Below are 24,424 nucleotides of genomic sequence, written 5' to 3' on the forward strand. Positions count from 1 at the left end.
GCAGTTAAACATTAAGCTTAAAGACAAGCCCTGTGTCTCTTGCTGGAGCTTGGCAAAGGTGCCCAGGTAGTACAGGCTGCAAGTCTTGATTCCTGTTTGCAATCTTTGTTCACTAAAATTAAGTCAAGCACATTATCTTGAGTGTAGCTCTGCTGTATTAAGAAACTTCAAAATACGAGATGACTTAACTTGTCAATAAATTCTTTGTATAGGTGATAGGGTCGTCCTTCAAGAAATAAGCTGTAGTGTTTGCTTTATTTCAGTTGCATATTGTAACTGTATCGCATAGCCTTTACCTTAACTAGCTTAAACTACAAGACTACATGCTTGTGGTAATATTAGAGTTTACCATTTTGCAATAGGGTGGTGTTTTGTAAAAGTTTTATTAAATCTTTGGTGGATTTTTTGTTACTTCCGTGATCTGGAGAAGCAAAATCTACTGGTGGAGATAGGTAAGATTACAGCCACTATAAAATTCTGTCCTACACATGTGGTGACCTGTTGGAGACTGATAATGTTGTTCCTGCCAGGGAAAAAGACTGAGCCTACAGTTTCCCATTGCTGAAATAGCTTATTCCTCTTAAGATTGTGAGTTTTGGCACCCAAGGAAAAAAACTGACGGTTAAGCTTCGTTGCTTGTGCTGCCGTGATGCAGCAAAACATAAGGAGGTAAAATGATGGGGGAGGGATGAGTGGGCAGGGTAAATAGGCCACAGAACAGTAAAGCAGCATATATGGGAGGCACAGCCAAATCCCATCATCGTTCTTTTTGGCAGAAGCTAAATGTGCCATTCTGGTGTCTGCCTGGCACACAGCTACGAAATGTCCTCTGGAGTACACGGGGTACTTGGGGTTTAGTCTCATTAATGGTTCCAGAAGCTGGAAGGTAAATGGTGAAGGTACTGAAGCAGTGTGTGGCAGGACAAAACCCATGATCCTGAGTGTTTCATACTAGGCTCTCAGTTAGTGTATATTTAATGCTTTTGACTTCTCTTTTTCTAATATGTTACAAGCAATCATAATTCGATTAGATAATGAAAGGATTATAACCTTCCTTAAATAGTTCAAGCTTTTGTTTCCACTTGAGTATAGGAAAACTGTATTTAGTAATAGTTGTTTAACCTTAGGTTTAGAAACAGTTTTTGAAAGTTTCAATAAATAGGAAATAATTTGTATTTTGTGTGTTACTTTACCCATGCCAGGCAGTTATTTACACTGTATCCTCTGTGGTTGCTCTGGGTGTCCTCAGGATGACATTTTATTTCTCCAAGTACCTGATTTTTCTTTTGGCGGTTCCTTTTGGAACTTTGACTTGCTTCCTTACTGACAGTATTGATACTTCTACACCTGTTCAAATCTGGGTTTCATTTTTTGGTTAATTACCATGTTACACTATTCCAGTAGACAAATCAGTGGAGCATTCTGTAATTCTTCATTATTTCCTTCCTGTGCTGAGAGCCAGCTCACATTTGCTTGTGTTTATCTCACTATTCACTGTCTTTCCTGAAGCACTTTGAAGAACACCCATTCCTGTAGGACTGGACTGGTGACTGTTACCCACTGTGAAAAACATGCTTGCCACTAAGTCCTTTTTCTCTTTTAAAAAAAAAACCCAACAAAATAAAAACCCAAAAAAACCTGAACTATCTTTAAGGATTTTTTTGGGACTGTTGTCAAATGCATTTAAAAGAACACCAGATACTTCCTTTGTGTGCATGCTTGTTGATTTGTTTGGAAGATGCTAGTACAAAAGTGAGGAATAACTGTAAGAAAGGAGGAGGGAGCCTATTTCATAAGCTATCATTAACGTACAACTTCTGTTGAATGGATTGAAAGATGCTTTAGCTAGGAGAATAATAGTTTGACCTTTTCCTCCTAGAAATGGTTGAATCAATGAAGAAAGTGGCTGGAATGGACGTGGAGTTGACAGTGGAAGAAAGAAATCTGCTTTCTGTTGCGTATAAAAACGTGATTGGAGCCAGAAGAGCTTCCTGGAGAATAATCAGCAGCATCGAACAGAAAGAAGAAAACAAAGGTGGAGAAGACAAATTAAAAATGATTCGGGAATATCGGCAAATGGTAAGATGTGGTTGGCGTTATGACGTGATGCCGTTGAGTTGAGGTCCTGTTTTGTTACCCTTGTGTAAACTCCCCTGGTATTCTAGAGTGCCTGCAGGCTGATGGCCTGTAATAAGGCGACAGTCTTGGAAGGATGAAGATTGTTCCTTTTCTGGAGAACAAATACAGTTGGTAAAGGGGAGAGGTTGGGTGTTCGTGTAAACACTCAAAAGGGCAGTAGACTTGAAGGAGAAAGGGAGGGTGTTTTCTTCAGTGCATCCACACATCTGCAAGGCATTTGATTCGTCCCCACTTACTCAGGTGTGAGGCTACCTGTGCTCAGGAGGCCGCCTTCTTTCCTCTCCATCTGACTTACCCCAAGCAACTTTTTTTTTATATTACCCATATCAAAAGAGGTGTTTGGCTGTTAAGCTTCTACTTCTGATAAATGTTGCTCTGCATCATACAGGCTTTGACACTTGGTGCTGTTGCAGTATTCTGTCCTCCAGAGTTCAAAATATTAACAGTCAGTTGAAATGTCACTGGAAAAGGATCTTTGGTGTTGTTCTTGGCATAAAGACAGTGTAAAGCCAAATGGCCACTTTCTTTGACTCCTTTACCTCGTCTTTTATCTCTGTGATAGTTGCATTTCATGTACATTGGCATGGTTTTGTTACTTTTTTGCCCAGATGAAAACTTGGCAGGAGTTGCTGTAAAGGAAGTGCTTAACAGTTGGGTGACAGTGAAGAACAGCTACCTGGTTAGTCTTGTACATTGAACTGGCAGACCTCGTATTAGCTCAGATAGCTACGCCTCTGTTGAAATGAGTGCTGAGATGGTGCTGTCAGAAAAGCCATACTTAGTTCTTAAAATGCAGATTTTTAGTTTTCTGGCTTTTTGTTTTCCCCTAAGGTGGTCAATACACTGATAGCAGTTAAAGTAATTCAGATAAAGCACCCCATGTTGCTGGGGATGAGGGACATTAAGATGTTGTGGTCCTCCCAGCTGTGAAGCGTGCATGTGTAATAGCCTCTAGGGCCTTGCTATTTTCTCTCTGTTGAGAGAGGAAAAAATTCATGCACATAACTTCATGCTGAGTCTAGTCAGTCTGTGCAACTTTACCTAAAATGGAGAATTGGAGCAAGCTTTGACTTTCATCAGTAAGGGCTAATGAAACCTTCAGCTGTTAGAATAGTAAGTTGTTGTTTCCCCCCTCCCTCCCTCCTTAAATGATGGTTTAGTGCGGAGCAGACGTGCTCCCATCCTATTTAAATCCCACACATTTCTGCAGAGACTTAATCTCCATTATTTGAGGACAAGTGCCTCCACATGGTTCAGATCTTCACTTCCAGAGAAACAGTGGAGTCTGTTATATCACCTGGCACTGATTCATATACCACCAATGGAAATGATGTTGGCTTGGAAATCAGTTCTCAGGAATGGTTCTGGACTACTTTCTGTTGACTCACAGGGTTTCTGTTGCTCCATGGAATTGTTGAAGTTGAGAGTTCCTAATTTTATGCTGGCATGCTGATGGGATGAGGCTTTGCCAGTTACATACAGTCCCAAATACCATTTCTTGATGGGTGTCTGAAGTCTTTCTAACAGAACATATAAAATGAGACAATAGCTATCTGATGATTGTTAAATTTGTCTTATACTGTGTACTTTCAGGTTTTTTTGCACAATGTTTTCTGGGTGGTTACTGCCATCTGCCAAAGATCCTTTAATAGTGAAAAGACTTTTTTATCCCCTTATTTTTGAAAGGACTGTGAAAAAGGCCTTGTTCTGTATCTCTCTGTAGACAGAGCAAGTACCATGCAGAACATGTGCAATAAACACATGTGTAGATTCCTTGAGGTATCTGTCTATCAGGAGAGAGGCCACAGGAAGTGCAGTGCCATGTCAGCAGCATCTTCAGCTGGTAAATTGTTAAAGGGAATAGCTGTCCCAGTTGCTTTAGGTGGAAGAGTGCTGTGGAGAGCTGTAATGTAGATCTGTACTGGAGTTAAGCTGATACATGTGGTCTGAGTTTTCCAAGAGTCTGTCTGGAGGTGAAAAATAGCACTGAAGAGTGGGCTAGAGCCAGCATCTCCAGAAAAGTACCTCTCTCTCACCAGCCAGCAGAACCAGGTGTTTGGAGTGCTGCTGGAGCTGAAATGGAAGGTGTAGTTTGTGTGAAGGTAATTATTTGAAGATGTTGGTCTACCTTATTTATTGTAATTTAGCGCATGGCTCTTAAAGTATTTGGAGTTTGTTTGAGCTGCTGACCAGCGTGGCTTGGGGCAGAACTCAAGGGATGATGGTGCTGTCAGAGTAGGACTGGGCTGGTTTTGTCTGAGGTGTGCAGTAGGCAACACTGAGAGATGATGGAAGACATGGCTCTTACAATATTTGGAGTTTGTTTGAGCTGCTGACCAGCATGGCTTGGGGCAGAACTCAAGGGATGATGATGCTGTCAGAGTAGGGCTGGGCTGGTTTTGTCTGAGGCGTGCAGTAGGCAACACTGAGAGATGATGGAAGATGCCAGACTGTGCCTTTGCCCAAGCCACTGAACAAAAATGTAGCAAAATAGATTCATAGCCATGGGGGAAAATGCCACTTCATTCTGTCCTTTGTAGACAGGTTGCATTTTGGGGTCCTGTGACCATTTGGATACACAAAAGTAGAGCCCCTGGCTTTCTTACCCAACTGCATCTCTGTAGATGAGAACACACTGAAGCTCGTGTTTTCATCCTTGAGAGGCTGAAGTGCTGTGTGTCTGCACGTGATGCAGTTCACTTCCTTGTGGTAACACCAAATCCCTTCCCTTGGAGTGCAGGACAAGGATTCACCTCCTCCTTACTGGTCTGTATTGGTGGCATATGAGAACATGTGCTTCTGGTGCTCAGACTTAAACCTGGGTTGTGTTCTGGAGCAGCTGCAGGGCTCTTTTCTCCTGCTCTTCTTCAGAAGGTTAGGCTATGAATTGGTCTGTCTGTTTTGGCAAGGGAGGGAGTTTACAGGCTTTAGCAACTGTTCCCCCCGTTCTAGTTTCATGTTGCATCTGAGTTGTGAGGTGCAGCTATTTTGGGGGCTTCATATTAAAGCAGGTCAAAGAACTAGTACAGGCTACCCTTTCCCTCGTTGCTTCTAATAAGTTTCTTTCTTTAGGTCTCCAGGTAGTTTCCAAGCTTTTGTATCTGCAGAGCTAAGGTCTGGGATCTGTGTAAGCCAGCACTACCACTAAAATAGAGGCAGGGATTGCGGGAGCTCCTCCACCCCCATTGGGGTACACAGTCTTTCCTTGCTGGTCAGAGCCTGCAGTACCAGCTGGCATCTTTGGTGCTGGAATGGTGATAGACCCTAAACCACCTTTTTGGGATGCTCTGAGCAGACCTAGTGTGGGCTCTTGTGCTGGTCTGCTGCTTTGCAGAGCTCACTGAGCCTCCCTGTCTAGACCAGATCCTTTTCATAAAAGAGCTTTTAGGGTTTTGTTGTGGCGGGCTTTTTTTTTGTGTTCATTTTGTTCTTAATCAACTTTATTTGTATTAAACCTTTTTTAAACTAAGCTTGGTCAGGACATTTACATTGCCCTGGACAGCAGCTGATCTCTGATAACTTGTGGTGCTGATCCTTTAAGCAAAGCTGAAAACAGTCTGTCTGAGATGAAACAGAAGTTTGTACATGTATGGTTATTTAACAAAAGAGGATTAGAAACTGATTTAATTCTTTGCAGTTTTGCTGAAGATCTCTCGGCAAAAGAAGTCATTGAAAAAGAGGATCAAGAGGAAAGAAGTTTGCAGGAACTGACTGCTGGCCAAAGGTTTTACAGCTTTTGTAGCCCAAGAATATATGAAGTAGATTGTTCTCAAGTGACCGTATTTCAGCAACCTCCTTAAGCATTTGTCACATAATTTTAAGTACAGTGTCTAACTCTTCCTCTGAACGTTAGGGCATTCTGACATTGTACGTGAAATTTGCTGTAGATTAATTTCTCTAAAGGAACTCTTGCAAATCTGGTGTTTTGTGCAAATGGGTACGTGTGTGTGTGTCAGTTTACCATTTACTTTGGGTCTCTAATTTTAACAGCTTTTGAGGGTTGATGTTGTGGTTACAAACCCTGGTAGTTTGGGAGCTATATGGCAATAAAAATACTACATGGCAAGAAAAAATTAATAAAGAAAGAAGGGAAGAAAACTGCATGAGTAGGAAGATAAGACGGGATAGTGAACTGAGTGGGGCTGCTCTGGTGATCCAGGACATGCAGTTTTGGGAGTTTCTTGTAATTGATGTTGATGCCTTTGCTTGAAAACCTCTTAATGTGAGTAGAAGGAGCTCAAGCCAGAGTTGTGTTCAGCTGTAGCTATGAAAGTTACTGTGAAATCATGAAAGACCAGCAGTGGGTTACTGTGCACTTGACCAACCACTCCTGCTGTAATGACATGAGCTGCTCAGAGCAGCTTCTTTGCTTTCAGGTGTCAAACTTTGTGGTAAAACCCCACCTCAGAGATCTTGCTTTATATCCTGAATTAGGAAAAATGAAGGTGGTGTGACCATGCTTTGAAGTCTGGCTAGTAAAGTCCACTATTTTTTTTTAAATAAGGCTTTATATATTGATTTTCTTTGGATGCAGGTGTCACTGTCAGTGTTGATATCTGCTTTTTCTGATCTGCTGTGCTTTGCCTTTTTTGCCCGCTTCTGAAGTCTGTATCTTCTGCAGTTTGTTCACCTCTTTATCTGACATTTTTGTTTGTGTGGCTGTCTTTATTCTCTTCTGATACTCAATAATTCCTGTCTTGAGGCCCTCCTGCGAGGGCTTTGCCTCCCAAGCGGTCACTAGAAACTTGTTCTGAAGGTGCTATTTAACTCTGCAGTGTAACAAAGTACAGCTGATTTGGTTTAATTACCTTCAAATTGTCCCTTTCACTGTTGCCACTTTTAGGGCAGCCTTCCAGGATCAAAAATGTAAGGAATTAGGAGTTGCAGTAGGAAGCCTTGCAGTAAGGAATTACATCCTGAATCAGACTTGTAGCACCTCTGTAGTAAGATGCCTTCTAGGGAATTTATAACTCCATTGTTCAGTTCTGCATTTCATCATACATCATTCCTTGCCTCTTTATTGTGCTGGCTAATTAGGCAGAGCTGTTTTGGTTTAATGTACCTGGAGCAGCTGAATATTGTTTTGCTGCTGTCCTCCCTCTTTGCATTTTTATGATGTTGCCTGTTTGATACTTGGGTATCTTGGAAATAGCTCTTAGTCTTACGTGCTAACCTTACCTCCTCTTGTCATGTTGTGTTTTGCTTTTAATAGGTTGAGACTGAACTGAAGTTAATCTGTTGTGACATTCTGGATGTACTGGACAAACACCTCATTCCAGCAGCTAACACTGGCGAGTCCAAGGTTTTCTATTACAAAATGTAAGTATCCTCTTGTGAGGCAAGGACCTCTTACTGTAGCTGAACTAGAGACAGAAATAAAGTAGCCACATGTGTTTTCTGTCCACTCAACCACAGTAACTTCTAGAAAGAGGGCAGTTCAGTCCTGTCTGACCAATATTCCTTTTTGGCTACCTTTGTCATGGTAGTGTCCCGATTGTGTGGTTTCAGGTAGATGATGATGTTTGGAATAAGATCATGAGAACTCAAAATGAGCTGTTGTGCACCTCTTGGATGTAAGAAACGAACTCTTTCTTTAATTGAGCCAATAATAGAAATCACATCCCTGTTTCAGTGTGTTCTTGCATGAGCTGTACACTCTTAAAGAGAGGAAAATAAGGTAGACAGGTAACTGCCGTGTAGTGTCAACTTCAGAACTGCATTGTCAGGTGAAACGTAGCCTTGGAGTATGTTGCTGTAGTCACTAGTTTAATGTGTAATTGGGACTTGGTGAAGCATAATTTAAATCTTGGCGTGATCAGAGAGGTTTTTCCCCCCTATTGCTGAATTATCTCTGCCCTTCAGATCAGAAACTTCTCCAGTTTAGATGAGATGCAGTTGTACAGAGACCAGTTTGGTAATGGAGAAGGTAATAGCGTGATTTCATGTAGTCATGCCAGAAAATAAGTAAACCCAAACTGGTTTTTCTACCCGTTAGTTTAAAATTCACTCAGGAACTAATGCACTGTTGTCTGGCATAATTCAGCAGCAATATCCTATGTGTGTGAATATATAAACATCAGTTTCAGAACCAAGCTGTTAATTCAGTGGGTGCTGTGGAAAGAAGGACTACTGACTTGTTACTCTTTGTGCTTTCAGGAAGGGCGACTACCATAGGTATCTGGCTGAGTTTGCCACAGGAAATGACAGGAAGGAGGCTGCAGAGAATAGCTTGGTGGCTTACAAAGCTGCTAGTGATATTGCAATGACAGAACTCCCGCCAACACATCCCATCCGCTTAGGACTTGCCCTCAACTTCTCTGTATTCTACTATGAAATTCTTAATTCTCCTGATCGTGCCTGCAGGTAGGTGGTGACTGGGAAGACGGGGGAAATCTTGTGTGAATACCAGCCAAGCCAGAAGTGGTTGCTACTTGGGCAACTGCTTTTCCTAGAAGCAGAGTAGTGATAACCTTGGATTGACCAGCTAAGGCAGTTTGACAGCTTGCTGTGCTAACGCTGTGCATGCTCTTATCCTGCAAACACTATTAAATAAAGCAGGCACTGGTTACAGAAGCTATGGATGTCACGTAGCCAAAGATGTTCAGAGGCACTGGTTTAACTTGTGCTTCTGGGTTCTGTTTAGCGCCATATGTTAAATCTGATTTGTTCTGTGCTTGTAGGTTGGCAAAAGCAGCTTTCGATGATGCTATTGCAGAACTGGATACACTGAGTGAAGAAAGCTATAAGGACTCTACACTTATCATGCAGTTGTTACGTGATAATCTGACACTATGGACTTCAGACATGCAGGGTGATGGTAAGTGAACTCTGCTCTAAAATGCTGCTGTCCCCACTCTCTGCCCAGAAACCAGCCTGGAAAGGAGATTGGTTTGGTGTTTTACTTCAGTCTTTCCTCATAATTGACCTTCCCAAACTTCTGTCCTTTCTTGACAGTGAGTAAGTCGATAGGGGTGACACAGGCTGCTTTTGAGAAGCTTTGCAGCTCTCAGTTGAAGGAAGGAGGTGTGGAATTAGTAACATTATTTTTTCTCCCCGCCTGGCTGTTCAGTCATCTGTGATTGTTTGAAAAGCAGTGACTTTTAGTTCAGCTTTTCTTTTTATGGCTCATCATGTTTGTGGTTGCCATTCCATCCAGATGTTGGATTTCCAGTGCAGGAGGAAGTATTGCAGATGATCTGGTTCCCTCTTTTTTTCAGCTCGCTCAATGTTTCTGGCACTTTAGGAGAAGATTTACTATCATCATACTAATGGTTTCATCTTGCAGCACTTTTCCATATCTTGTAGTCTTACAAAGAATTGAGTGTGAAGACAAAAGGAAAAAGGAAAGGGATTTTGTAAAATATTTTCTTACCAGCAAAAAAAAAACCCCAAACAACATTGGGGAAATGTAATTTGCTATTTGAGATGTTTGAAGTTCTGTCTTTAATACTCTTTAATCACTGCTTCTGAAATGGGCTATTGCTGGAGCAAACAGCAGATACATCCCCTGGCAGTACCAGAGGGTGGGCATTGGTTGCTTCTGCTCAGTAACATCTGGTAGTTGTTTACATCTTAAAAAGTGTGGTTTTGGCATTCTGAATGGACTTGTTCTTCTCACACTTCCCCATACAATGTGAAGTATAAAATTTACTCTTGTTTTGTTTTTTGAGTTGTTAAAAAACTGTCCAGAAATATTGCACTCCCATTTTCTTCTGCAAAAAGGACGCTCTCATCCCACGCTCACTCGCTGAGTGCATTTAAAGCGGTTGCTTCGGGAACTCGGTGTTTCCACGATGGGTGGAGCCTTTGAACACTGGTAAAAGCTCATAGCAGCACTGAGAGAGACATCACCACAATCACCAGGTGGTTCCTGAGCACTGGGGGACGCTTGTGTAGCAGTGAGCGTTTGCCTGGTTTGATTTTAGTGGTGTAGGTTGTAGGGAATGACTCTGTAAAATGAGGTGTTAATCAGCCGCTCCACCTTTCATCCCACTGACTGTATCTTTTAGCCATGTTTATTTTCATGCTTGTAATGTCGTCTTCATATGACTCCTGTTTTCCCCTTCTTTCCTGCTGTATAGATTCCTAAAGGAAAGTCCAACTGTTCATTTCCTAAAAACTCTTTGTAAGTCTTGTCATGGCTTAATGAACTTTTCAGCATCAGTTTTCTCCCGATCACTAATTGTGCTTGCCTCTCACTCGCTGCTGACAAATTGCTCGTGTCTCTGACTCCGTTCCAGGGCTGAGCAGCATCCTCCCAGGTGGGGACCTGCTACCCCTGCCCAGGTCCAAAACGCTTGACTAAGATCCAGAGTAACTGACACGTTTGGGAATTGAGCTGCATACCTGGATGGATATTAAGAGTATTTGGGCATGAAAAGTACTTCCACAGTCGCCTGTTACAGGAGTATTTGCTTAAGTGCATTGGCTAGAGCATGCTCAGGTCTTCTTTTAATCATCTTCCTGGGTTAGGGCCCCTGCTTTCCTCCCTTAAATGATCCGATACGTGATTTTAAATGTGAATGGTGGTGTTGAATGTCAGATGTCTTGTGTTCTTAGGCCACCCCTTCCAAAAGCTACCTTACTATTGTACCTGCTGATAATTTTGAATCTGGACATGCTCTGAGCAGGCATTTGGATTATATGCTGGAATCAGTCTAATTTGTTTAGGTTTTATTGCAGATTAATTTCTTTGAATGGCTGTGTTTATTGCCCTTACGAGAGTGCTGCCTCACACGGCTGAGGATAACTGTAAATAAAACACCTTTCAGTTTCTTTATCAATTAACTGAACTGTGCATGTGTTAGGCACTACCTGATGTACATGAAACACTTTCCTGGTGCAGTACAAGTGGGTTAAAGAAGCGCAGGAGGCGTTGCACGCATCTCCCCGGGGCAGCTGAGGTGCAGCCAACGCTTACTTGCAGGAGTGTAGTGGCTGGACTGCAGCTCGCTGCACGTCACAGGTCCAGACTGGCTGGGGTTCAGGAGAAATCAGCTGCCACAAAATGTGTTCCTCTAGTAACCGCAAGCCTAGGGTTTGTTGTCACGTTGGACTTGAAGTAGGGACGTCCCTTCATACTTATTTAGGTACCTCTTAGTAGCACGTGCCGTCAGTGTTGCTCTGTAAAATTGGCTGCGGTTCTGTGCTGCTGTTGAGACCTGAGTGGACTTGGGCAGGAAAAAAGCTGAACTTTTTTTGGTCTCACTCGCGTAGCTCATGAAGAGATGTCCTTGGCAGTCTGGGGGGTAGAGACGAGGTTGTGGCAGAGGTATTTTCTGATCTAAGATGTTGATGTGCAGCCATTCTGGTGACTCTTGTCCTGGCTGCCCGTCCCCTGATCAATGGGACCCATCTCACGTGCAGTCTCTGCTGTCAGAAACAGCGGTTTGGTGTTTGTCCCATGACAGAGTGCATCTTCTAATAACCTGTGCTGCAGCTCTGTGTGACATGAGGTGATTCGACGGCTTAATTTCCATGGAAACGCTTCACTCCAGCACTGGCCATGTTCTGAGTGTGTGCGTGTGTCATTTCTGCAAGTGTGGGAGTGAGCGCGTGTATTTGCATGAAACGATTAATCTCGAGGTGCTCGTTAAGCCGTTCTGCAGGTCTTGTTTTTAAAAGTTAACGTTTTCCTTGCTTTTGAACACTTCTCGTAGGTGAAGAACAGAATAAAGAAGCGCTGCAGGATGTGGAAGATGAAAACCAGTGAGACACAAAGGCCAACAAGAGAACCCATCTCTGACCACCCTTCCCCTTCCCCACAAAAACCCTCAGTGTCACTCTGAGAACCACCAAATCTGACTTTTACATTGGGTCTCAGAATTTAGGTTCCTGCCCTGTTGGGTTTCTTTATTTTTATTTTTTTTTTTACACAGTTTAAAAGTTCTTAAAGGCAAGAGTGAATTTCTGTGGATTTTACTGGTGCCAGCTTTTAGGTTCTTTAAGACACTAACAGGACTGCGCAAAGGCTCTTTCAGCATTACTGTCTTGTCTCCGCCAGCCGTGGCGAGGTTGCCATCAGCAGTGGATGTCACGGCCCTTAGATCGCAGGGGGGAGAGCTGTCATGGGGAGGTAGTGCGCATGTGGTGGCATTTTTCTTTTTTTTTATAACTGTTTAAACCGAATTTTATACCAATGTTTCAACTGAATTGGGTGATTAGCTTGAAGTTACAGGTTGCATTGGGACATACATTGTAGTGGTTTTACTGTATCAAAACAACAGTTTCTAAACTGCTGAAATGTTGCTGAAACTCGTGGTGCTGGTAACAGTTCAAGAATCCGTGGCTGCTCATTCTTGCCTGTTCTTTACTTTTCCTCAAAGCAGGTTAGCATTGAAGGTGGCATTGATAAGCCTGCATGCGTGTTCAATATTTTTTCTTTCTCCCTCCCCTTTCCCCATCTCCCTTCGCTCGCTCAACCTCTTTTGTTCAGTATGTGTAACTTGAAGCTAATTTGTACTACTGGATATCTGACTGGAGCCACAGATACAGAATCTGTATTGTTCTTACTGAAACACAGCATGGAATTAACATTAAACTTAAATAAAACAAACCTAAATTAAAAATGCCAAACATTACCATGACTTTCTTTTATCTTTTAGTCATATCCGCAAGAGTAACTTTCCTTTGTTGCTTGCAGTAGGAACATTTGGAGGGAGAGAAGTAGCAGCGTTGTTCTTCAGGCTTGAGATAAAGTAGGATCCTGGTGTTACCTGTAAGTAGCGGAGCTGTGAGAGCAGCCTCGTGTCAGGAGGGGGCAGGAGCTCCTCTGCAATATTTATTCAGTCCTGAAGGCACAGAAAGCCCTTCCAGCACCTCCCCAGTCCAGTTATGGGGATGGAGAGAAGCGCAGTGTCTCAGCTGATGACCTAGAGATCTTTCTAGGAATTACCTGCTCCTCGCAGGAGATGGTGGCGGGGCTGCTCTGTGTGTGGACAGATGGAGTCGAGGACCAAAGAGATTCAGCCAGGATGTGAGAAATAAAGAGAAGGAAAAAAAAAATCATAGCCTCCCTCTAAAAACCCCAAAGAAACGCGATGAAACAGTTTCTAGAACAAAGGCATGGAGCGTATGTTTTTGTACAAATTTATTGAGCGTAGTTTTGAGGAGGTTATAGAAGAGCGTTTACAGAACTGTCCAGCACACACACTCCAGCGTACACAGCGGCGCGGTGTCTGTGTCCTGCAGTGTGTGCAGCGTTCCAGGCCTGGGGCAGTGCTTGGGAACTGCTGATGTCAGGAACCGAAAACCAGGAGGCTGAGCTGACTGCACGTGAGTGGCAACACGTTTGGTTAGGGTTTAGTCAGGGCTTACGGTAGCTGCTGCTGCTGCATCAGGATCGAGGGGGAACGTGAGGGATTCTGAAACGCACGGTTTGAGGTCTAGAACTTGGAGATGGGAGCTGGAGCTGTGCACCCTGCAGCTGTTTGGGTTCTTGGTTAAAGGAAGGTGCTTGGTATTAACCTGTGGTGCAGTCTGAGACCTGTGAGGTTCAAACCGTGTATCCCTGCCAGCTGTGGGTTAGGAGTGAAGTGGCACAGCCTGGGGACTCCATGTGAGGGAGCTGTCAGCAGTGGGTCAGCAATGCCAGCAGCTGAACCATCTCTTCCTCTTTAAGGCAGAACTGAGAGGCATTGATACCAACTGTGGAGCTTTATTGTGGGACCCCAAACTTCCAGTTATGGCTGAAAACCAGGACTGCAGGTTTCATTTCCAGCCTCCAGTGGCACAGAGAAGTGGTGACCTCTGCAGTCTGTATTGCATTTTGTTTGGATGTGTGGATATGAAAAAGACAGTATGGTATAAAAATATCACTATAGAGCAAGAAATGGGAGAGGTGACCTCAAAAAAAAAAGGTAAGAATCTCTGGCTCCAGGTCAGTGAAGAGGTTACACGATGGGTTTCTCAGGTTAATACCTTATCATCCACTAAAAACAACAGAAATTCCAAATCTAAAACATAAAACAGAAAAGTTTCCACATTTCTTGTAGTGCATCTCTCATACTCGGCTATAAAGTATTTACAGGGTTTTCCTCATTTACACAATATGGCTTTAATATATCGTAACACAAAGCGTCAAAACATCTCAGAGCAAAATTCTTCATAGAACATTCTTTCCGAAGAGAAACGTTTGGCATTTTACTGATTTGGCTGACAAAGCAGCAGTTGTTTGTTTGCCGATTTGTGCTTTTTGATGGTGACGAGCACAACTTTTGGTCGTTTCCATCAGGGCTTAAACTCTCTGAGTCGAGTCAGAGCTGCCTCTCCCTCAGAGCCCAGCCGAACGCGTTTCGTGAGCCCCGGTTTCACGGGCGTCGCGTTGGACCCGTGCGGTTGCCACTAAGGTAAGGAAGAGAAGGCCTTTCTTTTGGAGCTTCCGTATTAAGACAAGAAAGCAAGATGTATTCTGTGGTTGTTCTGAAAGTGCAGGTCTTTGGTAAGGATAAACAAAACGAGCAAAGCGAGGAAAGGGGGTTTTGCTGGGAACAAGGTCCAGCCAATTCTATAGGGCGCAGTCGGGCTGCTGGAGGGAAGGGTCCTGGTGTGGTGGCACGTTTTATCATCGAGAATTCAAGCGAGGAGCAACCTGCGGGAGGAGAAGGACAAGCTAGGAACTGTGCTGCAAGCATGGTGCAACAGTTCTAGCTCCTAACGGTCTTTAAAGCCTGGCTTGTGGAGTTGAGCTGTTACCAGTGTGGGTAATGTTGTTCTACTGGGAAATACTGGAGTTTGAATCTCGACTGGAAACTACAAGCATTGGTGATTCAGTACACTGAGGGCCAGGCTGCTCTTACGGTATTTCTTCATAGTCCAAGAAGTTACTTGGGTTGCTGTTACAGCAAAGCAGCACGATCCTCGTGAGCGTGCCTGTGTACATTTATTTTCCTAGAGCAAGGAAAGCTGTGGCTGCTGCAGGCTGCACTGCTTTGGTGAGGAGCAGTGCAAACGCTGGGGGCTGTTGGGGGCTGCCAGCCTGCGGGGGAGAGGGGAGCTCGCTCAGCTCTGATGGGGGTGCAGTCTGGATGTGTCTGGGTTTATTTCTGACCGACCTTTCATCTGACTGCAGAAAGCAGTTGCATGACTGCAGCAGATGAGCAGGACGGCTACAAACAAGCTGAGAAGGGGAAAGGACTTTTTTTTCCTTCCTGTGTTCTTAAAATGTCTTTCTAAAATTTGATTTGCAGCAGAGTACAGCATTAAAGCCTGAATTCTGGGGAGAATAAAAAACGGAAATAGAAAGGTGATTGCTAGGACAGTCGTTCACTGGGCTCGAGCAAGGCTGCAGGAGAAGCACAAGGCCCAGCTCCGGCTGGGGAGAGCCTGGCAGCCCAGGGCAGCGCATCCAGCAAGAAAAACCCCATGGCGCGTGTCCTTCTGCCACAAAGACGGCTTAATGCCAAAATGGGCTGGGATCCACCTCCCCAGCCCCTACTCACCACTGTTAGGTGGCCGTTCTTGGCTTTGGCTATGAGCAGTTCTGATCCTGATATAAAGTCGATTATGCCTTCTTTGCCTTGCCCAACTGTAAATTTTATGCTGTGAAGAGAGAAGAACAGATTTGATGAGTGTGGGTGACCTCTGCTAGCTGAGTTTTTTACCCTTTTCTTGTCTAAGTGGCTGCTTTGATGCTTTGCTGCAACAGGTCTGCGTGTCCAGGGAAATGGAGCTTTTGGGAAGACTCTTTGGGTGTGATTTGATGTGGTACAGGGTTTGTTGCTGAAGCAGAGCTCTCCTCAGAGCCAGCACAAGGAAAGCAAGGCAGCTCCCGAGCGGGGCTCCCTTCACTCACCTGCCCTGGTTGATGTTGACGTTGTTGACTTTGTCTGCCTGCATGGCCGTTTTTGTCAGCGTCTCGATGACGTGGTCGCTCTGGAGGACGACATCGCCCTGCGAGGGAAGAGGCAGTGGGTTGTGATCGTGGCCTTACAGTGCCTGGGTACCAAAAATGATGCTGCTGTAATGAAGAGGGCCAGAGCGATCTCCACAGGTTGGCGTGGACAAGAACGAAGTAGCACAAATACATACAAATTAAATGCTACTTGGAGCAGGCACAGTTACATACGTGTCACCGTGTGTGTCCCCACCCCCCCCAAGCTGGATCTGCTGCTCCTTGTGCATTTAAAACCTTTTCTAGAGGTGGTTGGAGAGGTGAGGGCTGAGTCCCGCTACCTTCTGCTTGTTATCCTCGCAGTGCACGTGCAGCACAAACAAGTTGTCGCTCAGGCTGCTGACCGAGATGCCTGCAACAGAGAATGGTGTTAACCACCAGCACACCCCTACCAGGGGTCTCACCGGTGCTTCAGAGCCTCTCCCAAACCACAGCCACTGCCATCCCCACACCGAGAGACCTGACAGTGGATGGGGCTGCAAGGTGACAGAGGCAGTCGATCCGCTTCGGTTGTCCTCTTCAAGAGGAAGAGAAGCTCCCAGATGCCTCTGTCCAGCAGAAGGAGGAAGAATCTCTGCTTACAGACTCGGCCTCTGCCAGGAGTTGCTTGCGTTTGTGAAATGGAAAAAAAAAAATCCCCTCCCTGGGTAGAGACAAGATCAGGAGCGCTGTGCTGGGCCTCGGGAGTGTGTTTCTGCACAGGGGTTTTTTTTGGACTTGTAGTATCTTGACACCAGATGCAATGTGGATCAGCTGTTTGAACAGCTACCCCGACCCTACAGACTCTGCCTCTGCCAGGAGTTGCTTGCATTTGTGAAATGGAAAAAAAAAAAATCCCCTCCCTGGGTAGAGATGAGTTCAGGAGCACTGCGCTGGGCCTTGGGAGCGTGTTTCTGCACAGGGGTTTTTTGGACTTGTAGTATCTTGACACCAGATGCAATGTGGATCAGCTGTTTGAACAGCTACCCCGACCCCAGCAAAGCTGAGCGTGCAGCTCTGCGGTGACAGCGTCCTGCAGGAGGCACAGAGCCCCACATCAGTGTTGCCCTTGGAAACCACTTCGCGTGGTGCTAAGGTGGATATGATTAGTGCCAAAATTGGCTGTACAGAGGAACTGTAGTGGGGCTGAGCTTTCAGACAAGACACAGCCAAGCAGTGGCTGCCACGCACCAGACAAGTCCGTGTTTTCTGTCTGATCAAGTTCTCCCCTCTAAGAGCACCCAGACTCTGTCAAATATTCAGAGGGCTGAAAGCTGTGGCCGTGTCCCAAACAGCTGCTGTGGAGCAGTGGTGCAACTCCCCTGGGCAGAGATGGGCAATGACTCAGGAGGGGGTTTGGTGGAGACGAATTGAGTAATTTGGGTGATGTTTCATGGAGTTTAATTTTAGAAAAACTCAGTTTCAGGGTATTGCAGACTCTGAGGGCTCGTCGGTATTGGATCGTTACATTCTAGTCCAGGACAAACTGGTTATTTCAGTACTATCTGTCAGCTGAGGTCAGTTTTCACGTCACCGCTCTCACCTGTCAGGTTGGCGTAGTTGATCCGTTGTTTAATTTTGGATTCTTCAACTATGACGGCTGCGCTCTGGGTCAGAAGCAGCTGCCGTGTTCGTGCTTTGTATCCTTTGCGGTCGTACTTGATCACAGGAACTGCATACTGAAATAAGTGTTAACGGTGCTAAAACCCCAGCCTGTTGCGGTGCCAGCTCCTTCCCTTGAGCCTGGTGGGCCTGCAGGAGGTGCTGAGCTCCTCCTGAGCTTACAAACATTACTGGTTTGTAATCTGGGACTGCAGACAATTCTTTTGAGCCCTGGTCTCAGTTCTGCCACAGGTACTCAAAGGTGTTTCATGTCTCAAGGTATTACAACCTTAGTATAATGTAAAACCCTTGCCATGTTTTCTCCACAACTCTAATACTCCACTATCCTGCTGCACAGCTCTAGAAGCTTGTCACAAGTATTAGGACACACATCTCACCTTAATTGCTTCACTTTCTAAAGCCTGGAGGACTTTGGCATTGATCTCTTCATTACCTGTATTGAAACCAAAGAGATGGGGTCAGACAGAGAAGTTTCTAGCAAGAAGAGAGCAGACAACTCCTGCCCTTGCTGTTGAACTGCACCACCACTCACCAAGCCGAGTGTTGATGAAGAGTCTGGGAACGCTCTGAGGGTAATTGTCTTTTTTACCCTTAAAAATCTCACTGGCGATTACTTTCTGTTCCAACTGCAAGGACAAAAGGTGTATTCTTGTTTAGTATAAAATGCCTCCTTAAATAAAAAGATGAAGTTGTCTGAAAAGAGATGTTTCCTTTGGCTTTTTAGCAGTGGGGTTCTCCTGCTCTACCCCCTGTGGATTCTTTCACAGTCCTGGAGCTGCTGCGCTGCCCCAGGAGCTCAAACCTCTGTGCCTCGCATGGCAGCGATGGCTCAGGGTCTGTTCACCCCTGCTGTGAGCAGGAGCTGTGCTCTGAGCTCCTCACCTGCCTTTCCTCAGAGTCAGAACAAACCCCGGGAAGGAGGAAACAGGAACATCCCTTTGCTTATGCATTAATGCCCCTCACGGGTGCTGTTACGCAGCTGGGATGTTAACAGGTACAAAAACAGAGCTAAAGACACTCGTGTGGTTTGCTGGGGAAAGGGTTCTGCTCATGAAGGGTTGGTTTTAATCCCCTGTCCTTAATCACGGGCTCAGGCACTGCTCATCTACAGCATTTCATGACGTGCTCAGTGCTTCACAGGCACTGTGATGGACCATGCAATAAAAACCCTTAATGGCAACTGCTACCATCATCTCACAACAGCTGCAGCTCAACTGCTTGATGGCTGCATTTCCTATCCTGGCCCTTCCCTGACCTTTTTCTAATAGGAAAAAAAAAAATCCCTCCCCCTACCTTTCCATCACTCAGACAAATCAGATTTCAGTATAATTCTTATTCTTTTTAGCTGGAACTGCAGCTGTAACTGTTCATGTAACGTCTGTGGTTGGGAAACGACCAGTTTTGTGTGTGCAGAATTCTGGCTCCCTACTTCATATGGTACAGGCAGAATAATGGGACTTTTCACATTTTATATCTTCCATGGGAAGAGTAACAGAGCCTCCCAGTATAGAAATTATACAGGGGTGTGGATATACAACACTGATTAAATAAAATGTGTTGAAACATCTCTATAATGATTTTTGGTTTATGCACATTCAAGTCTATTAGGGGTTTTTTTGTCTCTAACCTGGAAAAATCAGAGTTCTTGGGGAACAAGAGTTCTTGCTACCCAACCACTGAAGGATGCATTGGCTCAGGGGTCTTCTCCCCAGAGCTGCTCCCCTCCCTCCTCGCCTGCAGTAAACAACCCTGAGCACCCCCTGTTCTTGGGCTCATGGGTCTGTGCAGAGCTGGCTGTACCTGCTGCTTCCACTCGGGGCTGATCCTCTTGCAGTAGGTCCACACCATGTTCTGCATGCACAGCTGGCGCAGGAGCTGGGACGCCTGGAAAAGAAACCACGTGAAAATGGTTCAGAATCACTGACAAAGGCAGAGGAAGAAGCATCTGCAGAAAATTCAGAGGGGAAAAAGGAAGAAAATTTCAGAAACAGATGAGAAAAACCCAGTAGAAAATGGTGTTGCGACAGCGCCGCGCTCAAGAACTTGCAACGCTCCAGCTCTGATTGCACAACTGTGCTAATGACACCCGTGTGGTGGTGTCTGGATTCGTTCCATAGCAGAGATGCTCGTGTGCTGTCTCCCCAGTGCCGGGTGTCACTCCCCAGCCCTGGCAGGGCCGTGCCTACCTCTGAGAGCGACGGGGGAGGAGTTGGCCAGGATTTGTCCAAAACGTTTTTCGGCAAATTACGCTTCAGGTTCATCAGGAAGGAGAAGCGGATGTAATCAAGGAAGTACTCGTTCTCAGGGCAGCGAGGGTGGTTCCGGTAAATAAAACCTTTGATGAACCTGAGGAAGAATAACATTTTATTAGAAAAATCAGAGAAGTGATCAAAACTGGAGCTATTCCCATCCAGCCATCTTCTGGGCTTTATTTAATAGTCGTAATTTATTTTTAAAAAAAACCCCAAACCTCTTGATAAAAAGTAACAACAAAGTCGAATCCTTACTGTCTTATTGCTAAAAATAAGCACCCTTTTTTTTTGGCTTGGGTGGTTTTTTTTACTCACCTTCTGATCGTCTCCACTGCCCATTTCTTCTTGGCAGCTTTTCGGCGTCCCAGGGTTCCCCGCCACCAGGACTGGATGGCAATTGCTAAAAGGAACAGAGAGGGTTTGCACCGTGAGCTCCTGCAGCCCAGGAGTGACCCCATCTGAAACTGGCACCAACGAGTGCTCCAGGACACCTGCTCTGGCAGCAAACGGCCCTCATAACACCAGTTATGAATAATAACAATAATAATAGTAATAATAATGCTGGTGAGACCACATCTGGAATATTGTGTCCAGTTCTGGGCCCCTCAGTTCAAGAAGGACAGGAACTGCTGGAGAGAGTCCAGCGTAGGGCTACAAAGATGATCAAGGGAGTGGAGCATCTCCCTTCTGAGGAGCGGCTGAGGGAGCTGGGGCTCTTTAGTTTGCAGAAGAGGAGACTGAGGGGAGACCTCATTCATGGTTATAAATATTTCAAGGGTGAGTGTCACGAGGATGGAGCCAGGCTCTTCTCAGTGACAAACAATGATAGGACAAGGGGTAACGGACACAAACTGGAACACAGGAGGTTCCACTTCAATTGGAGAAGAAACTTCTTCTCAGTGAGGGTGACAGAGCCCTGGCCCAGGCTGCCCAGAGAGGTTGTGGAGTCTCCTTCTCTGCAGACATTCAAAACCCGCCTGGACGCCTTCCTGTGTAACCTCATCTGGGTGTTCCTGCTCCGGCAGGGGGATTGGACTGGATGAGCTTTGGAGGTCCCTTCCAATCCCTAACGGTCTGTGACTCTGTGTGATAACATACAGTGAAGTGCCAATTAAAAGCATGAGCAGACGGACACTGCTGCATGGGGCAGCTGTGTGCTCACGAGTTAATGCTGCTGCTCTTGCTCAGTCTCAGAGGGATGGTGGAAGGACTGGGGACCACCCCAGCACCTTCCCTTCTCCCTCCAGCGAGGTTTTTGGGGATGTTCCTGCACACCAAACCCACCTCATCTCTGACAGCACCGACCCCCTCCAACCCATGCACTGCAGGTTCCCCTCTCTCTCTCTCATACCTGAGTGTTTCATGTGCAGGAATTTCTTTCGCCGGTAGAAGCCTCTCCAAGTGGCCTGCATTTTTGTTGCTGAAATTACAAGGAAAAAAAAACAATTTGAAATTGTGACCAAGCAGATTTTGGTAGCAAAAAAAAAAGGCTCAACTTTTTAAACCAAAAAAAATCTCTTCCCGATAAAAAACAGCAAAAAAATCACCAGAAAACAGAGGGGTGACTGTCCATGAAGCCACTGCAGCTTCCGTGTGACTCACCCAGGCTCTGCTTCCTCACTTCCAGAGCATCCTCCGTTGCAAACAAGGTCTTGGGAAAGCGGATAAAAATCTTTGTTCTAGAAATAGCAATGCAGAAATACATTTAACCTGCTGGAGAAGTTTGCTTCCTGCCCCTAGCATCCCCTTTGGGATCTCTAATCTTTTCCTCACCCATGAGATAGAGAAGCCTTATTTAAAAGCAATAGCATGGCTGTCCAGTGATTCACAGCATCAAACGAAGACAATAAAGAACTAACCGTCCCATTTTGTATTCTTCCTGTTTGTAGCCAAGATGCTTCACCAGCACAGCCACCCCATCGTGGGGCCGGCCGTCCCACGTCGGCCACGTTTCCGGACAAAGCGATTTGTACCTGGAAAGGGGCAGCGGGAGAAGCCTCAGGGAGCAAAGTCCACGCCGTGGAGGGCAGTGGGAAGGGAGGGAGGCCCTGCTTCTCGCTCCCTCAAGAACATAAAGTCTTTGAGGTGTGAGGGCTCCCCAGCCTCAACATCTCTGGGACTGAGACTGGGGGAGGGAGCGGCAGGGGAGGGGAGACCGAGGCGGTCCTACCTCTGCAGGAAAACCTCGTATTTCCTTCGATAGGCAAACCCAGCTCTGCGTACCCGCAGGTTCTCCATCAACCCCAGGTATTTCACTTGATGTCGGATTAGGACTTCATCAAATCGATCTTGAGAGAGCGTGAAAAGAGAGAAACGTGATTAACGCGTGGCTGTCCCTTCACCTGGGGAAGGGAATGCTCAGATCTACCTTACACAGATGTCTTTAACCTCTAACCAATCCTCATGGTGCAACCTACAAGTTACTTCATCTCCTGTCTTCCCCCCCTTCAATACACATTTATATTTAGTTCCAAAAAGACGTTATCCTTTAGGGTGTTCTGTGCAGACAGGAGGAAGAAGCGAGGCTCCCTGCAGCTGCTGTTGACAGGAGGCAGAGCTGCCGGGTCGTACCGGGCTGTTTGGCGTCGTTGGGTTTCATGCAGCGAATGTAGGAGGGCTCTTTGGACATGAGAATTTCCATCAGCTTGGAGAGGCTGTTCTTAAACTGAGTGGCCGCCTAGGAGAAAAGAAAGAAAACTGCGGATGAAGCGATGACTTAGAGCCAGCACTGGTGACTGCAGAACAAACCTCACTCTCCCAGCTCTGAACGCCAGAGGCTTGCGTTCAGATTTCCACGTCAGACAGGACACGGCTGTCTCTGGAAAAGAGGAAATCGCCCCATTTCCATCTTGCGCTCTTACCGTTTCAGGTCTCTTTTTGTCTGTCAGCTCCGTCCTGTCAAAACACTGGTTTATGATGGGGTTCTCAGAGTTGCACATGGTCTGCAGAGAGAGACGTTTTCAGAGATCAAGTACAGAGCATTCTTCAGGGAACCATTAAAGAAACAAAGATGTTTGTTCGGGTTGTTTTGTTTTCTTTTGCTTTTTAATAATAAAATGAACGTTGGGCACCTCAATTTGTCTTTTCACAGAGCAGCCCCATGGACACTCATTCTCCAGGTGGAGTCTTAGAAAACCTTTTCCCTCAGGTGCCCACCCCATTTTAAACCCGACTCCTCATTCTGCTGAGCACTGGGAGCATCCTCTCTCCACACTCACCTCCTTCAGGTTCCGAAAGAGAAGGTCATTGTTTTTATCTAGAAAACCTGGAAGAAAAAGAAACCACTCAGGCTGCCACTGCTGTTCCACAGGGACTCCACAACAGGGCAGCAATTTGAGATGGGAATTGAGCCTGATTAATCAAATGACGTGTGGACGTATTCTATGCCCAGCTTTTTCTTCACTATACAATGAAGCTGTTTTAATTCAAAGGGCAGAGGACGGGAGGAGGAGAAAAGAGTGAGAGTCAGCAGAGACGACGGCCACACTTACCTGCAACGCTGTAGGTGACCTCTCCGGCGTAGTGCAGAAGCCGAAACTCCTCCCGCCCCAGCGACTTGCGAGTCTTCTGGTCAGCGAGCTTGTGCCTGGGCAGAAAGTGAGGAAGGTTCATGAGAAAAACATCTGCTTTGGGTGGGGGGGGTCCACTTCAAAACACACGGTGGCATTAACACAGAAAGGGGGGGCACAGGGGAATAAATCTGACTTGCTGATTTTCAAGACCAAAAGTAAAGAGTTATCAACCAGCGAATCGTAAAAGCGTCATCAAATGGATTTCAAACGGGTGAACTTTCAGCTTCCTGGCGAGGCTGCAGGGTGGTTGTGTGAAATCAGAGCAGAGGCAGCAGGCAAGAGGGCAGCGAGGATGCTGGCATCACAAGATGCCGTGCAGATCCTGCTCTGAGCATAAGCAGAGCACACAGAGAATAAAAAGACATTGGGAGCCCCAAAGTACAGCATCTGAGAGGTGAAACATGGCATTCACATCGAACTGGAGTGGTGGCAGCAGGGACAGGTCACCAGAGCCAGAGGAGGCATCAATATACAGCAGTGGGATGCCAGGAGGAGATCAAGGAAGAGGCAAATCAGTAACAAGGGTTTGGTTGCTCCTATTGTATTTTTTGTGAGAAGAGCAAGGCTGTCAGCACTGACAACTCACTCTGTAGTACCTGAACCCCCAGTCTGATCTCTTTGCAAAAGGAAACACGATCATCTTTTAGGTGGGACCCAGAATACCGCTGCCACACACACCATGGGTTACAACATTACCCAGGAATAATTACAGCTCTGGGCTCTGTCACACACTTGGATCCTCCCAGTGTCACTGCCCTCTGCTCTGTGCACACTCACGTGAGGAAATGGGGGTGGTTCTTCACAGTTTCCTCCAGTTTCTCCAAGAACGTTGTATCCGTGGCATCCCCGGGTCTCAGACACTCCTCGTCCTGCAAACACAGGCGTTCTGTGCTCAGCGCTCACTGTGCTCGGCAGCGCATGGACCAGCTCTGACTCTGCCCCACTGAAACCCTGCCCCAGTTGGACCC

General features: G+C 45.8%; 2 protein-coding genes across 2 annotated transcripts in view; one reads left to right on the forward strand and one right to left on the reverse strand.

Moving 5' to 3' along the window:
- Positions 1 to 1,881: 1,881 nt before the first annotated feature.
- On the forward strand, positions 1,882 to 12,714 carry YWHAE (tyrosine 3-monooxygenase/tryptophan 5-monooxygenase activation protein, epsilon). Its single transcript, XM_010189481.1, has 5 exons — positions 1,882 to 2,079; positions 7,352 to 7,458; positions 8,296 to 8,502; positions 8,820 to 8,956; positions 11,799 to 12,714. Exons 1-5 carry the CDS (start codon positions 1,882 to 1,884, stop codon positions 11,849 to 11,851), a joined length of 702 nt encoding a protein of 233 aa, XP_010187783.1. The 3' UTR covers positions 11,852 to 12,714.
- Positions 12,715 to 14,503: 1,789 nt separating this feature from the next.
- Positions 14,504 to 24,424, reverse strand: part of MYO1C (myosin IC) — a 29,629-nt gene continuing 19,708 nt past the window's right edge. The window contains exons 15-33 of the mRNA XM_010189482.1: positions 24,234 to 24,325; positions 23,376 to 23,470; positions 23,103 to 23,149; positions 22,746 to 22,826; positions 22,456 to 22,561; positions 22,055 to 22,172; positions 21,744 to 21,857; positions 21,487 to 21,563; positions 21,236 to 21,304; positions 20,200 to 20,284; positions 19,819 to 19,978; positions 19,433 to 19,516; positions 18,165 to 18,258; positions 18,010 to 18,065; positions 17,553 to 17,688; positions 16,312 to 16,382; positions 15,932 to 16,029; positions 15,579 to 15,678; positions 14,504 to 14,728 (exon numbers count right to left, since the gene is read on the reverse strand). Of these exons, the coding sequence (XP_010187784.1) occupies positions 14,702 to 14,728; positions 15,579 to 15,678; positions 15,932 to 16,029; positions 16,312 to 16,382; positions 17,553 to 17,688; positions 18,010 to 18,065; positions 18,165 to 18,258; positions 19,433 to 19,516; positions 19,819 to 19,978; positions 20,200 to 20,284; positions 21,236 to 21,304; positions 21,487 to 21,563; positions 21,744 to 21,857; positions 22,055 to 22,172; positions 22,456 to 22,561; positions 22,746 to 22,826; positions 23,103 to 23,149; positions 23,376 to 23,470; positions 24,234 to 24,325 (1,710 nt within the window). The 3' untranslated portion in view covers positions 14,504 to 14,701. The remainder of the gene's footprint in view (positions 14,729 to 15,578; positions 15,679 to 15,931; positions 16,030 to 16,311; positions 16,383 to 17,552; positions 17,689 to 18,009; positions 18,066 to 18,164; positions 18,259 to 19,432; positions 19,517 to 19,818; positions 19,979 to 20,199; positions 20,285 to 21,235; positions 21,305 to 21,486; positions 21,564 to 21,743; positions 21,858 to 22,054; positions 22,173 to 22,455; positions 22,562 to 22,745; positions 22,827 to 23,102; positions 23,150 to 23,375; positions 23,471 to 24,233; positions 24,326 to 24,424) is intronic.

The sequence above is a fragment of the Mesitornis unicolor genome, unplaced genomic scaffold (genome assembly GCF_000695765.1).
Source record: "Mesitornis unicolor isolate BGI_N332 unplaced genomic scaffold, ASM69576v1 scaffold2848, whole genome shotgun sequence".
In the NCBI taxonomy this organism is placed as follows: Eukaryota; Metazoa; Chordata; class Aves; order Mesitornithiformes; family Mesitornithidae; genus Mesitornis; species Mesitornis unicolor.